At 42.4% G+C, this 15,456-nt stretch overlaps 1 protein-coding gene across 1 annotated transcript in view; it reads right to left on the bottom strand.

The window, feature by feature from the left end:
* LOC126249201 (uncharacterized) overlaps nt 1-15,456 on the bottom strand; it is a 608,431-nt gene that overhangs the window by 389,455 nt on the left and 203,520 nt on the right. Inside the window, exon 2 of the mRNA XM_049950854.1 lies at nt 4,116-4,191. Within this exon, the coding sequence (XP_049806811.1) occupies nt 4,116-4,191 (76 nt within the window). The remainder of the gene's footprint in view (nt 1-4,115; nt 4,192-15,456) is intronic.

The following is a 15,456-nucleotide window of genomic DNA, read 5'->3' as shown; positions in this document are numbered from 1 at the left end:
ACTAAGAAGAGAAATAGGTTTCAAATAGAAAATAATTTGGTTATTTATCAGAAATAAAACTACTATTTGACAAATTATTAATAAATAAAGAGGCACGGCCTTTTCATTGAAACTGTTGTGTTTTTATTGTTGTGTAGGACCTACAACCCTTGCTTCCACGCCGGCCGCGGTGGCCGTACGGTTCTAGGCGCTGCAGTCCGGAACCAGGGGACTGCTACGGTCGCAGGTTCCAATCCTGCTTCGGGCATGGATGTGTGTGATGTCCTTAGGTTAGTTAGGTTTAAGTAGTTCTAAGTTCTAGGGGACTGATGACCTAAGATGTTAAGTCCCATAGTGCTAAGAGCCTTGCTTCCACGAAACAGTGATTTCCTTGTGACATGTCTGCCGTAGTATATCATTGTCGCGAAATATACAATGAGGAGACAAAAGTCATTGGATAGTGATATGTGCTTATACGGAAGGCAGTAGTATCACATACACAAGATACAAAACGGGCAGCGCGTTGGCAGAGCTGTCATTTGCACTCACATGATTTATGTGAAAAAGTGTCCGACGTGATTATGGCCGCGCAATGGGAGTTAAGGGACTCCGAACGCGGAATGGTAGTTTTGAGCTAGACACATGGGACATTCCAGTTCGGAAATCGTTAGGGAATTATATATTCCGAGACCCAGAGTCGAGAGTGTCCCAAGAATACCAAATTTGAGGCATTACCTCTCACCACGGACAGCGCAGTGGTCAACGGCCGTAACTTAACGACCGAGAGGAGCTGCGTTTGCACCGAGCTGTCAGTTCCAAGAGACAAGCAACACTGTGTCAAATAACCGCAGAAATCAATCTGGGACGTACGACGAACGTATTCGTTAGGACAATGAGACGAAATTTTGCGTTATTGGGCTGTGGCAGCAGATGACTGACTCAAGTGGCTTTGCTAACAGCACGACATCGCCTGCAGCGCCTCTCCTGGGCTCGTAACCATATCGGTTGGACCCTAGACAAATGGAAAACCGTGGCCTGGTCAGACAAGTCCCGATTTCAGTTGATAAGAGCTGATGGTATAGTTCGAGTATGGCGCAAACCCCACGAAGCTATGGACTCAAGTTGTCAACAAGGCTCCATAATGGTGTGGGCTGTGTTTACGTGGAATGGACTGGAGCCTCTGATCTAACTGAACCGATCGTTGACTGGAAGTGGTTATGTTCGGCTACTTGGAGACCATTTGCAGCCACTCATGGACTTCATGTTCTCAAAATGTTCAAATGTGTGTGAAATCTTATGGGACTTAACTGCTAAGGTCAGCAGTCCCTAAGCTTACACACTACTTAACCTAAATTATCCTAAGGACAAACACACACACACCCATGCCCGAGGGAGGACTCGAACCTCCGGCGGGACCAGCCGCACAGTCCATGACTGCAGCGCCTGAGACCGCTCGGCTAATCCCGCGCGGCCATGTTCTCAAACAACGATGTCATGTCACTAGGCCACAATTGTTCGCAGATGGTTTGAACAACATTCTCGACAGTTCGAGCGAATTATTTGGCCAGCCTAAACACCCAACATGAATCCCATCGAACATTTGTGTGTCATCATCGAGAGGTCAGTTCGTGAACATAATCCAGCACTGGCAACACTTCCGCAATTATGGACGGCTCAATATTTCTGCAGGGGACTTCCAACGACTTGTTGAGTCCATGCCACGTCGAGTTGCTGCACTACGCAGGGCAAAAAGTGGTCGGACACGATATTAGGAGGTATCCCATGACTCACTGTATGTATTGACCATGCTGCGAATTCTGGTTGCAGCATTTAAAGTGATTAAACTGGAGTCATACCTGCGACCGCGACCTCCCGAGCCAAGACTCTGCGATCTCGCTGGATATCGCGACGTACAGGTTGAAAACCACTGATCTACCCTACAAGAACAACTGACACTTCTTGTTTGTGGTGGGCTGCTTGAATTTGCGCGAGGAACGACCTGATTGGCTTACTTCAATGCTAATTAACTCGGAAACAGCGCGACGTATCTAATTCTTAACAACTATTTCTCAGCACAACCTACTCTGCAACACTGTTACCAACCTTGCAGACTGTTTCTAACCACCCTGTATATCGTTCTCGGAGTATTAGCGGGCGTTTTAAAAATGCTGGTCCCTGCGGCAGCCTACAGCCTGCGCGGTAACTGGAAGACAGTGGGTCATACATAGTTCAGGGCATTCGAAGCGGGTATTATTGTTTATACACCTGCCTGTCTCACTTCTGTTCGTAGGTGCAGCCGCACAGCCAAGAACCAGTGGCTGCGCAGCGATCGACAGACTCGTAGCAGAGCCCGGAAGTAGTACATCGCGACGGCTTTGGCAACTTTTCGGTGCGCGAGGGCTCGCTCCACAGAGTGTGTTTGTTTACATACAGTTGTTGCAATTAGTTCTATAATATGCCAGGCGTTGTGGCAGCTGTTTAGCCATTAAATATTACTAGTGCTGATAAAGCTATCCGGTGAGAGCAGAAGTTCCGTTAAAGGCTATATGTCCAGCGTTGGCAATGCACGGAAGTTATTTCTTTTGCTTACTTTAAACAAAGTGAATACGTCAACCATTACAATCCTATCCCTAGCGGTAGCAAATTGTTTATATTGTTATTTAGCGGTGTTTTTTAATGTACACATTGGGATTTCCCGCCATTATTTACAAGTCCACGAAACGTCATTGCGTTAGACTCATCTTAGGCGACGTGACGTCCTTATACTCTTAGTGGGTTAAAAGCAATGGTGAGTCCCTTACAGTGAAACGTAGACTTGGTACCCAGCAAGAGCGTATTTGTTCCACTATGCTCATTGTTTAAACTGGGATCTCGGTGTATTTGTTAAAATATCATAGTGTGGAATTTGTTTAACGTTTTAAGATTCGGTTATCTCGAAGAGTTGTAGGGAGGGGTAGGGGAGGGGGTCAAATCCTACTAATAGAATCACCCTACTGAAATGGATGAGGTGAAGTGGCCATTTTGGAGAATAAATTATGGTAATTAAGATCACAGTTATGGGTTATAAATTAGATTTGGTTAATAGCATTTGGCAGAAATTCTGTTTGTATAAGGGCACAGCCAAGAGAGCGGTTTGTTTATTGGCGGGACTAACAAGTCCCGGCAGATTCTGTGGGGAATTACGTAACTCAGCAGCCCGTTAGACCTACAGGGACAGCAAGGTCCCTTTCCACACAGTTCGTGCTTCCTATTCTGCATGTCAGCACAGCATGCACGCCATTCCGAAACCTGAACATCAGCCTGGAATGTGAACAACTGCATTTCAAATGGCTGCTTGGTGTTTGAAACAACACTGCATTGTTACGTAAATAAAAGTACGGTTTAAATGTGGACTGAGGTCAGCTGCACGATGTAAATAAAAGTTTTTGGGCTACAGTGATTTCAGTCTTGATTAAAACCCAGAGTACACAGTTGAGTACAAGGCAAATTTTGAAAACAGGCACATGTATTTGTAAAATTACTACTAGTAAAAATCATTTAAAAAGCACCTAAGAGCATCAGAGCATTAAAAAAATTCATTCCTCCAGAAAAAATTCAGGTCTGAAAAGGTTAGTTAGGCTAGAGGCATTGGTGGCCTTGTTTTGCAACAAATATTTTTTATGTCCTCAGCAATCTGATACAGCCGTTTGGTAAACCATTCTATAGTCAGAACCTCAATACAGCTGAAACTCCGAACATTTCTCACTGTAACTGTATGGAAGCAAATGCCACATGATGAGTAAAGAAAAAATAGCTCATGAACGACAATTTCACTTTCCGTTAGTGGTGTACCTTTGAGGGACAGTATGAGAAGTGAGTATACACGGAAACAATTGCAAGAAATATCATACAAAGTCCAAACGCACTACGGTTGATTACACTACCATGTTCTTAGAACAAAGAAGAAGTAGTCACTGTCAAGCGAGAACTACTCCAACACCGATACTGAATTATAATCACTATAATTATGTATAATCAACACAGCTCACACTCCAAAAAAAGACGAATCCAACGTCAATAATACACTTTTGGTGTTAGGACTAGACAAGACTGGTGCAAATGGAGATGTAAATTATACTGAGAGAATGGCAACTTACCGGTTTCCACAGGTCTTCCTCGCTACTAAGCTCACAAAGCGGTGGTTCGTCAGAAGGCAGTTTCAATTTCCACCAGCTGAAACAAATTGAAAGTCATTAATCTTAAGCATTTTTTATTCTTTGTCTCCCTCGTCCCCGGCTGATTGGTTCTGAGGGGACGTACTATGGCATCTAAAAAGCTGGTTTACGCATTGGATTGACGGCGTTAAAGGGACCGAGCTACGAGATCATCAGTCCCTTCATCCTTTTAGCGTCAAGCCGCGAAGGATCCTCAGAGACAAAGGACACAGAAGAAATATCCTGATGGACCGGATTGTAACTGAAAATCAATAAAACCAGGAGACAGAAGTATGTAGAAGTGAGAAAGGGACAACAGGACGAACGTGAGTGAGTTGCTCCCCGGGACATGTCGTGCTATGTGAGATGCACCCTCTGCATCCGACCGGTTTTCCTCACCCTCCATTACCGCAAGAAAACTAGCAGACAAGCTGATAAAATCTGAGGAAAGAGAATCTCGATGACGAGACAGTAAATCAGCGACAGGTGTAAAAGAATAAGAAGAATTTAAAAAGATGGGAAGGGCAGGGGCCAGGGCGGACCGCCGAGCAACGGCAGTCATGGGTCCCTTGTATACGAGCAGGCATCGCAGCACACCTCCAATCCCTCAAGCGGCCAAAGAGACTTATGTGCCCTACCTCATAGAGAGGAGATAGAAACCGTCTTCGGGCTATTCCATTTCAAATTGAACGTTAAACGAGAAAACTGACCTCGCATTTTTAAAATCATTAACATTTTTTACATGTGTCAGTTAATGTAAAATAAAACACCCTTTATAAATTTATTTCTTAAATGTTTACTAAATTTAGAGATAAAAGTCGGCAAAGTTTGCTTTACTTTCCGAACGCGACAATTTGTCTGCCAGGTACTTCTTGAACCTTATATCGGATTACAGCGAAGTAAGATTCAGTTTGATGCTGAATGTCTATTGTTGATAGAAGTATATAACAATAACAAAACGGTAATTAATACAGTTCTTAAAAACATTTTATTCGTGTATTAACGTTAACACGCCGTTTTCATATTTAAATTTTATGGAGCCCTTGCTGAAACGTGGAAAAAATAATTAAATAATTATTTACGCATGGGTTGCGATGGACTGACATCTCCCATTCAACATGGGGTGACGCCTCGGAGATAGTGACAGTGAAGAGCAGGCCTCAAGGACTGATTGGTTGCGTCTGCTTGCAAATCGTAGTAGTCTCTGCACCCACTGTTACAGGCAAAGATGTCTTTGTCAACATTTCTGACTTCGGAGGTGGAATGCAAGCAAGCGTTGTTTAGGTCAGCGTAACAGAATGTTACAGTTGTCAAAGTCAACATTACCTACGGATGCTATTCGTAAGGTGTTAAAAAATGGTTAGAATTGCTCTGAGCACTATGGAACTTAATAGCTGAGGTCATCAGTCCCCTAGATCTTAGAACTACTTGAACCTAACTAACCTAAGGACATCACAGACATCCATGCCCGAGGCAGGATTCGAACCTGCGACCGTAGCGGTCGCGCGGTTCCAAACTGAAGCGCCTAGAACCGCTCGGCCACTCTGGCCGTAAGGTGTGACCATTTGATCTTGTCTTGGACATTGGCGACTTGTTCGAGCTCCTCGTCTCTTGACAGTTCCCCCAACACCATTGCACGGCCCCTTTCCATGACGTATTGCAAAAAAGTGCGATTCTGCATTTATTCCAAAATCTCCTAGATGACTGCATAAATTTTTAAAGTTTTACAGATTTTTATATTGGGAGGAAGCACCATCACAAAAGTAATTTTTTTGCCAAATTTTGTCATTTATTTTTGAGGAACTTTATTTCATCTCTCTTAAACAAGTTAACTGCGACTGTATCGTACTTCAAAGAACTGAAAATTGTAACGAACGACGTACAACTAACAGAACCACCATCACTGTTGTGGATAACAACAGTACGTAGCGTGGCCTAATAGATGCTGCAGTGGAACCCGGGAACTTCATCTTGTGTGGCAATTGAGTAATTTTCCGAAAAATCTATTAAAATAGCAATTTCTTTTGCTTTTAGGCTGTTTTTCGTTTCCTGGTAGTATAAAGTTTGCTGTGACGCTACAAACTAGCGTTTTTTCCAGTAGAGTAGACTTTCCATCAGTCCAGCAGCCAACGTTCCGGAATGCCCGATGGTCCGGCACCATCCCAGGTTCGGAACCACTCGGAAGTGCCACACTGTTAGACGCACGCAAACGTCATTGTTCGGAATCAGTCAGAAGCGTTCGGACTTTACTCGGCTGATCTCAGTTGTCACCACACAGTTTCAGTTCATTGTTTTGATTGCGAGCGGTTTTCGCTATTTTTACTTGCGAAATCGGATCCATATTACAGAAGTGAACGTAAATATCAAAGTGACATGGAGAAGTTTTATTGACATCTAAGCAGTGACAGTGTTCTCGAAACTGAAACCTTCTTCAAGTTCTAAATCAGGAGAGAAACGTAAGCACGTAACTCCGACCATCAACCAGAAACAAAATCATCGAACGCCTGCAGAAAGATGAGAACAGAAGTATTTTGATGAATGAATTTAATACTGGCCTGTCGGATATCTCCGGCATAAAAAAACAAGCAAACAAAAGATGAACTAATGAAATCTGTTTCTCAATCAGTAACAACTGAAAAAATTAGCTTCCAGATGACAATTAAAAAACTACAACTGGATCAGTGAGACAGCGTATTGTACAAATGGTTCAATGCAGTATGCTCCGAACGAAAGCCGGTTACGAGGCCAGTAGTTAATGAAAAGGAAAAGAAAATTGGGGAAAATTTAGGAGTAGCAGAAAGTGAATGCAGTTTTTCTAGTGGTTGGCTCAGAAACTTTTTAAGTTTAGACATGGAATTCTAAGACTTGATCCTAACTGGCGAAACACTTTCAGCAAACAAAGACTCAGCGGAAAAATACAAAGACTAGTTTGAAGAAATCATTGCAGATAACACTAACAGTTGACTAGAATTACTATGTCGATGAAACAGGCTTACTGTGGCTTTGGAGCTGCTTACCACCATCTACTCTAGCTGTGGGAAGTAAAAAGGCAGCTAAACAGTTTAGAAGAAACAAAGACAGACAGACTGACAGTTTTGTTATGTTCTAATGTGTGTGGAAGCCACCGAATAGCTCCTTTTGTAATTGGTAAATCTGGAAAACCTCGGGCATTTAAAAATGTTACGAACTTGCCTGTTTGTTATGACGCTAAATCAAATGCGTGGATGATTGCCACCCTTTTCAAAAATTGGTTTTTTCATCTTTTTATGCCACAAGTCAAAGGAAGCATCAAAAACCTTGGTCTACCAGAAGACAGCAAAGCCATACTTCTTTTCGACAACTGTGAAGAACAACCGCAATTAGCTGAGTTAGTTTCAGGAAACATATTTCCTACACTTCTCCCACATAGTGTAACGTCACTCTTTCAACCGCTGGCTTCAGGTAATCCAGAACTTCAAATGTTTTTATAGGAGGTCTTTCGTTCACGGCCCGTTAAAACGCTGAGTGTGGTATAATTGACTTTGTGCTGTCTATTCTATCGAACTGTCTTGGCTCAGGTACAAAAAGTTACTTTATAACGATGCCGTAGAAAACTTTGGCCAACTGCAGATCCTACATTTGATTCAACACCACTGACTGTTGAGTAGGACGAACACCTCGAATCAGTATCTGAAGTTTTGGATGCTGTAAGAAGTATAGCCAATAACAATCCTTTGGGCAACGTATCTGAAGAGGAACTCGCGGAGTGGATTCAAATGGATAACAATGAACTTATCGAGCAGGAGCTAACCGATGAGGACACTATCCAAAGTGTAGCAGACCCTCAACCTATACACGATCTTTAAGAGACTCAATCAGATGAAGAAACGGAAGAAAAGGAGAGAGTCAACTGGACAGAAGCCGCATAGTCTTTTGCTGATTCTAATGCTAATTATAATGTCTCCAAACGTATTGATTTACATATCATTAGAAATAACTTTTATGCCAAGCGACAACGACCTCGAAAACAAATAGATATTCGAGATTTTTTTAAGTCAAACTAAAATATTGTATAGTACATGTATGTAAACTAAATGTGTTGAAAAAAATTTGGTACTGGCCGAAATTAGAGCTAAAGTTATTAACCTAATAATTCTGCTAGTCAACATTTTACTTCAAAACACCGTGTTAAGCTGTTTTCGCTGTACAACATGACCCATACCAGTAGTAAGAGGTACTGCCCCATAGTCCGGTATTTTCGGCAATCCAGCAGCAGACCCGTCCAGAACGTGCCGAACAATGGACTTTGTAATGGTACTTGAATTACGCAACCATTACGGCACCTCACCTGAACCTCTCGATACCAGTAATATTCTACTGTGTTTCTGCAAAGTAGTTGACATATTTCTGAGACAACATTCAGATTTGATTTCACTTTTGATACATCGATATGTTTATATTGCAATGATATTATTCTTATGTGTATTCTTTCTTTTGTCACTATGATCTTTGACGTACTTGTAACTCTGATTTTTGGGCGCGTAAGCGATTATTAGTTAGTTAGTTGTTAACTTGTTAGAGAGTCGGACCCTGAAAAAGTCAAGTGTTGGACGAAATGTTAGAAAGACGCATAACGTAGTCAGCTTATTAAATGTGAACTTTAACAGTGACTGTGAGGAAGATGTTTTCAAGTATGTTTTGTATTGTGAAGTGATGTTTAGTGTGTCTCGTGATATTGCAATAAAAGCAATGAAAAGGAAGTGTAACTTCATTTCGGAGTGCTGATTATTTTTTTACATCACCATTGTCCAGCAAAAGTGTAATCTCCATGAATGGTTTGTGAAGCGCTTTTTTAAATATAGCAGGATAAAACCTAGGCCTCTTTGCATCCGAGCTTGGAATCATAACCACCTAGATTTTCAACGATTGAGCCATGATTTTACGACGAGACAGACCAGCGTGGGAAACACAAAAAGATGAATGCCTAGTTTTTTGATTATTACATGAAATGACTTTATTAACTGTGCTCTAATGACAGCTGCCACATAATATGACTGTTATTGCCCAAAAATGCAGTATTTAGCAGCGTGAGCAACACCACAATCGGTATTAAATTCAGACCTTTGTTGTGGTAGGGTTGTTAGAACTTCTACTGTACTATCAGCTTCTCAAACAAAATGTCAATAAATTCATCTATAGTTTTCTCCTACGTCACTGTTGTTCTTACAGTCGTAATCCACTGTTTGTCTACTAGTGTACCCAAATTGAAAAACAAAACACACACACACAGCGTGTGAGCCACCAGATCCCCTATCTTCTTGGTAGGATATTTGTCACTGATATGACGACAGAGTTCCTTTAGATCACACAGTATTAGTTTCTTGTGCACCTTTTTTCCGTACTTGCTGTCACATAATCTTCTTTTTACAGGTATTTGTCCGCTAACTTCTTCCGACAGGTAAACGGCAGTCACTAAAGGGGATGACCAGTCCTTCTTCCCGGTATACACCTTAATAATTCCTTTGATGCCACGTTTTGCCGCTGAAATCATGTTTTGTAGCATTTTCAGTTTGTGCAGTAAATCAGTGAACGGAAGTAGAGTGAGGTTCTGAATTTGAAGAGTTTCTTTTCTAAGCAGAAATAAATGCTTTAAAAAGGTTTTATAAAATGTCTCTTAGATTCATGTGTTTAAGATCCATGTGTTTCTGACTGCTGAAAAACTTTAGCCTTTCATGGAGTTGCTATTTTTCGGCTTTGACTTTCCCATATTTTTTTATGAAAGCTTTTTCGTTTTAATTGGAAACTCGACGAGCAAGACAAGAGTCTCATTTGATCCTGCTTCTGTAGTTTTCTGTATCACTTCAGTTGAGCTATCCTAATGATCCTTTTTCACTACTGCTGTCACTATACTTATCACTTACATTCACACAAGAGCTTGGTTGCACATTTACTTGTATATCTTGTGTCGCGCAAGTATCAGCACTAACTCGCTGAGTTCCTATTAATTTAAGTCTACAGGCAGAACAAATTTTAACAATTCCTTTGTATCGGGCCAGGATATCATACTTTTCCATCATTTGCGGCGTTATCTTGCGAACAGATTTAACATCTACTCTTTTGTGGTGGGGAATTGAATCAGTGGTGAGCTACGTGACGTTTTGCTTCCATTTTATGCAAATTGTGAAGAACGTATTGAATTATATGAAGCAGTGTTGGGAGGGGAGGTCGTTTATTATAGCACTTAAACTTTTCATCTAACAACTTATTTTATAGTAACATGGATATTTTCTTACCTTAAAGCAGTAAATTGCCATGGGAAATTAATGAAAACTATTATACACTAAAAATAACTTTACAACTTTATACAATACACATCCGTATCACAGTCACACCTGGCAACGAAGTAACATGCTTAGGTCCGCGGAACAAATGAGGGTTGTTCGTTTATTGACGGTCGTAGCGTCCACTTGTTGGCATCCTCTCACAGTGCTATATAAGCAGCAGTCGATCGACATCGGCCTCGTCATTATTCCTGAGCCTTGTGTCCTATGGCGTAACGCAGCCAGTGGGATTTAGGTTCCTATTTACTTTTTATTTTGTTCAAAAGCTCCTCGTTTAAGTTTTTGCTAATAGTGCTTTTAAATCAAATGCTGCACAATATTTCATAATTTTTATTTCATTTAAAACCACATTTTTCAATTAAAAATATGAAAAATGACGAAAATTACATACAATGTATGTTCTAAAAATACCGCATAAATAACACCTCAAAATATACAATATTACCTTCATTTTGAATTTTATTTGACAAGTTTACTTTGAATAGTTTCTGAGCTACGTGTCTCAAGATAGCGTAAACTTATTAAATTGCTATATTTTTCACCATTAAAAAACCGGAAGCACTTGTTTATAACAGCTCAGAGTTTGCAAAAGATGTTAACTTAACGTCTACTTTAGACGACAGAAAATTGAAACGCATGCAAAGTCTCTTGCTGTCCGATTTGCAATGGAATAGCCTCTTCACGGGTAAAACGTAGAACCAAATCAGCCGCTTCTGCGTCGTCGTCATCCGCTAAACACCAGAGGCAGAGTGGAATTAAGTTTAAGGTTTCGCTGTAAGGTGGTCAAATTAGGGCAGCCCCGTGGGATGTGGGCCATCATCAGACGGGAACCACACCGATAGTGGGGGGGATCCTCACGCCCTAGGATGTGGCAATGGGACAGCCAAGTGTGCCCAATGCAAAGCAGACAGAGAACGGCGGAGTCCCTGGGAGAAGCACGAAGTGAAGATTGTCACATGGCCTCAGTCTCTCCTTTATTACTCGCTATTTGTTCGATGTGTTCGGAGAAATCGGAGCACACCAGTCCGTGCTCCAAGCCTCCGAAAGTTACGGTGTAAGGTAGAGGTACCTAGAGGAATTTTTGGGTAATTTAGTGTTGATAACGGTGCATGTGTGATGCCGGCATCGACGTTACTTTGCGTTTAATAGATTTTTAGTGTGTCTCTGTAATTGCCGAACGAAGAGTGTGCTGGGTGGTTTTGATACATGGCCTCCAATGTGATGTGAATGGATATGACGTGTGTAATACATACTCCAAGAAAAAAAAAGTCGACGACGCACCACTAAGGGAGTTACGGAAATTGGTCAGAAATTGATACTCGTACATGTATCGACCGAAAACGCAAAATTGTAAACTTTGGTACCCGATGGATGACTTGCTGTTACAATGAAGCGCAGTTTCACTCTGCAGCTGGCAAGGATAGTAAATACGTGGCATTTCCATAACAGGGCATAAAGTTTTTGTGAATTGAATTTCGTGTACTCCGACAGTAACTATGCCTACAGACAGGCGCGTGAACAATATACGCAGATAGCGTTTGACATAGGACGTGTAGTTGGGCTCAAAGAAGCCAGTTGGAGTAATCGGTGAACATTGGAATACGAGCGATGCCACTATTCAATGATGTTGGCAGGAATGGGTGAACCATGGCCGAACACAGCGTCAAGAAGGAAGCATACGATCTTGAGTGACGACAGAACGTGGAGAGGCACTCGGAGTCCCGGATTTATCATTACGATCTATCCGACTTGCAACTGGTGCTTCCGTGCCCACAATGAACATTAATAGGCGGCTCACAGGAAGGAGGCTGAGCTCTCAGCGCCCCTTCCTCGGACCATCATCGACCTCTGTACAACACGAAGCCCGTTTGCAGTGGTGTCAGGCATAGTCGGCCTGGGATCTCATTGACTGGAGTAGAATTGTCTTTAGTGATGAGTCCCGCTTCGAACTGAACCCCGATGACCACCGAAGACGTGTCTGGGGGCCCCGGACAGCCGTAGTATAAAACCTGACTGTCGCACGCCATACGGTCCGACAATAACGACTGATGATCTAGGGTGTCAATTCATTTCATAGCAGGACCCCTTTGTTGTCATCCGTGCCACTCTTACAGCACACTGTACTTCGACAATATTCTACGCACCGTTTTGTTACCCTTGTATGTATGTTGTATGTTAACCGGGGGTCTAGAAACGATGGAGAGCCTCCGTCGCAGCCGCAGTGGTCCACAACCCCACGACGGCTACCACAGTCCACATCACCTCTTCGCCGCCCCACACCGAACCCAGGGTTATTGTGCGGTTCGGCCCCCGGTGGACCCCCCCACCCCAGGGAACGTCTCACACCAGACGAGTGTAACTCCTACGTTTGCGTGGTAATGGTGATTGAATCCAATCGCAAGTCTGCTCCGATACTCCGTAAGCTCGTATTTTTTTCATTAAACGGCAATGCGGGACGGTGTCAAATGCCTTACTGAACTCAACGAACACGGCATCAACCTGAGCGCCGTTGTCCACTGCGCTGTGGATCTCATGGAGGAACAGAGAGAGCTGTGTTTCGCTGTATCTCTGTTTGCGGAATCCGTGTTGATTTTTATAGAGGAGATGCTCATTTTCCAAAAACATCATAATTCTTGAGCATAAAACATATTCCACAATTCTACAACAGATTGAAGTTAACAATATAGGTCTACAATTGTGTAGATCTGCCTTACGGCCTTTCTTAAAAACAGGAATAACCTGCGCTTTCTCTCCAGCCTTTAGGTACCTTCCGCTACTCAAGCGATCTACTATAAATTACTGCTAGAAGGGGAGCATGTTCTTTCGCATAATCTTTATAGAATCTTATAGGTATCTCACTTGGTCCTGACGCCTTTCCACTACTAAGTTATTGTAGCTGCTTTTCAATTCCTCGATCGGTTATCTCAATACCTGCCATTTCGATGTTCGTGCGACGATTGAAAGGAGGACAGTGTTACGATCTTCCGCGGTGAAACAACTTTGCAAGAATGAATTCAGTATTCCTCCTCTCCCCCCCATGAACCATGGACCTTGCCGTTGGTGGGGAGGCTTGCGTGCCTCAGCGATACAGATGGCCGTACCGTAGGTGCAACCACAACGGAGGGGTATCTGTTGAGAGGCCAGACAAACATGTGGTTCCTGAAGAGGGGCAGCAGCCTTTTCAGTAGTTGCAGGGGCAACAGTCTGGATGTGTGACTGATCTGGCCTTGTAACATTAACCAAAACGGCCTTGCTGTGCTGGTACTGCGAACGGCTGAAAGCAAGGGGAAACTACAGCCGTAATTTTTCCCGAGGACATGCAGCTCTACTGTATGATTAAATGATGATGGCGTCCTCTTGGGTAAAATATTCCGGAGGTAAAATAGTCCCCCATTCGGATCTCCGGGCAGCGACTACTCAAGAGGACGTCGTTATCAGGAGAAAGAAAACTGGCATTCTACGGATCGGAGCGTGGAATGTCAGATCCCTTAATCGGGCAGGTAGGTTAGAAAATTTAAAAAGGGAAATGGATAGGTTAAAGTTAGATATAGTGGGAATTAGTGAAGTTCGGTGGCAGGAGGAACAAGACTTTTGGTCAGGTGATTACAGGGTTATAAATACAAAATCAAATAGGGGTAATGCAGGAGTAGGTTTAATAATGAATAAAAAAATAGGAGTGCGGGTTAGCTACTACAAACCGCATAGTGAACGCATTTTTGTGGCCAAGATAGACACAAAGCCCATGCCTACTACAGTAGTACAAGTTTATATGCCAACTAGCTCTGCAGATGATGAAGAAATAGATGAAATGTATGACGAGATAAAAGAAATTATTCAGGTAGTGAAGGGAGACGAAAATTTAATAGTCTTGGGTGACTGGAATTCGTCAGTAGGAAAAGGGAGAGAAGGAAACATAGTAGGTGAATATGGATTGGGGAGAAGGAATGAAAGAGGAAGCCGCCTTGTAGAATTTTGCACAGAGCATAACTTAATCATAGCTAACACTTGGTTCAAGAATCATGAAAGGAGGCTGTATACATGGAAGAAGCCTGGAGATACTGACAGGTTTCAGATAGATTACATAATGGTAAGACAGAGATTTAGGAACCAGGTTTTAAATTGTAAGACATTTCCTGGGGCAGATGTGGATTCTGACCACAATCTATTGGTTATGAACTGCAGATTGAAACTGAAGAAACTGCAAAAAGGTGGGAAATTAAGAAGATGGGACCTGGATAAACTGAAAGAACCAGAGGTTGTAGAGAGTTTCAGGGAGAGCATAAGGGAACAATTGACAGGAATGGGGGAAAGAAATACAGTAGAAGAAGAATGGGTAGCTCTGAGGGATGAAGTGGTGAAGGCAGCAGAGGGTCAAGTAGGTAAAAAGACGAGGGCTAATGGAAATCCTTGGGTAACAGAAGAAATATTGAATTTAATTGATGAAAGGAGAAAATATAAAAATGCAGTAAATGAAGCAGGCAAAAAGGAATACAAACGTCTCAAAAATGAGATTGACAGGAAGTGCAAAATGGCTAAGCAGGGCTGGCTAGAGGACAAATGTAAGGATGTAGAGGCTTGTCTCACTAGGGGTAAGATAGATACTGCCTACAGGAAAATTAAAGAGACCTTTGGAGATAAGAGAACCACTTGTATGAATATCAAGAGCGCAGATGGCAACCCAGTTCTAAGCAAAGAAGGGAAGGGAAGGCAGAAAGGTGGAAGGAGTATATAGAGGGTTTATACAAGGGCGATGTACTTGAGGACAATATTATGGAAATGGAAGAGGATGTAGATGAAGACGAAATGGAAGATAAGATACTGCGTGAAGAGTTTGACAGAGCACTGAAAGACCTGAGTCGAAACAAGGCCCCGGGAGTAGACAACATTCCATTAGAACTACTGATGGCCTTGGGAGAGCCAGTCATGACAAAACTCTACCATCTGGTGAGCAAGATGTATGAGAC

This window comes from Schistocerca nitens, chromosome 3, assembly GCF_023898315.1.
Source record: "Schistocerca nitens isolate TAMUIC-IGC-003100 chromosome 3, iqSchNite1.1, whole genome shotgun sequence".
NCBI classification, from domain to species: domain Eukaryota; kingdom Metazoa; phylum Arthropoda; class Insecta; order Orthoptera; family Acrididae; genus Schistocerca; species Schistocerca nitens.
Note: the sequence above shows the minus strand (reverse complement) of the source record. Positions and strands in the feature narration are given on the sequence as shown.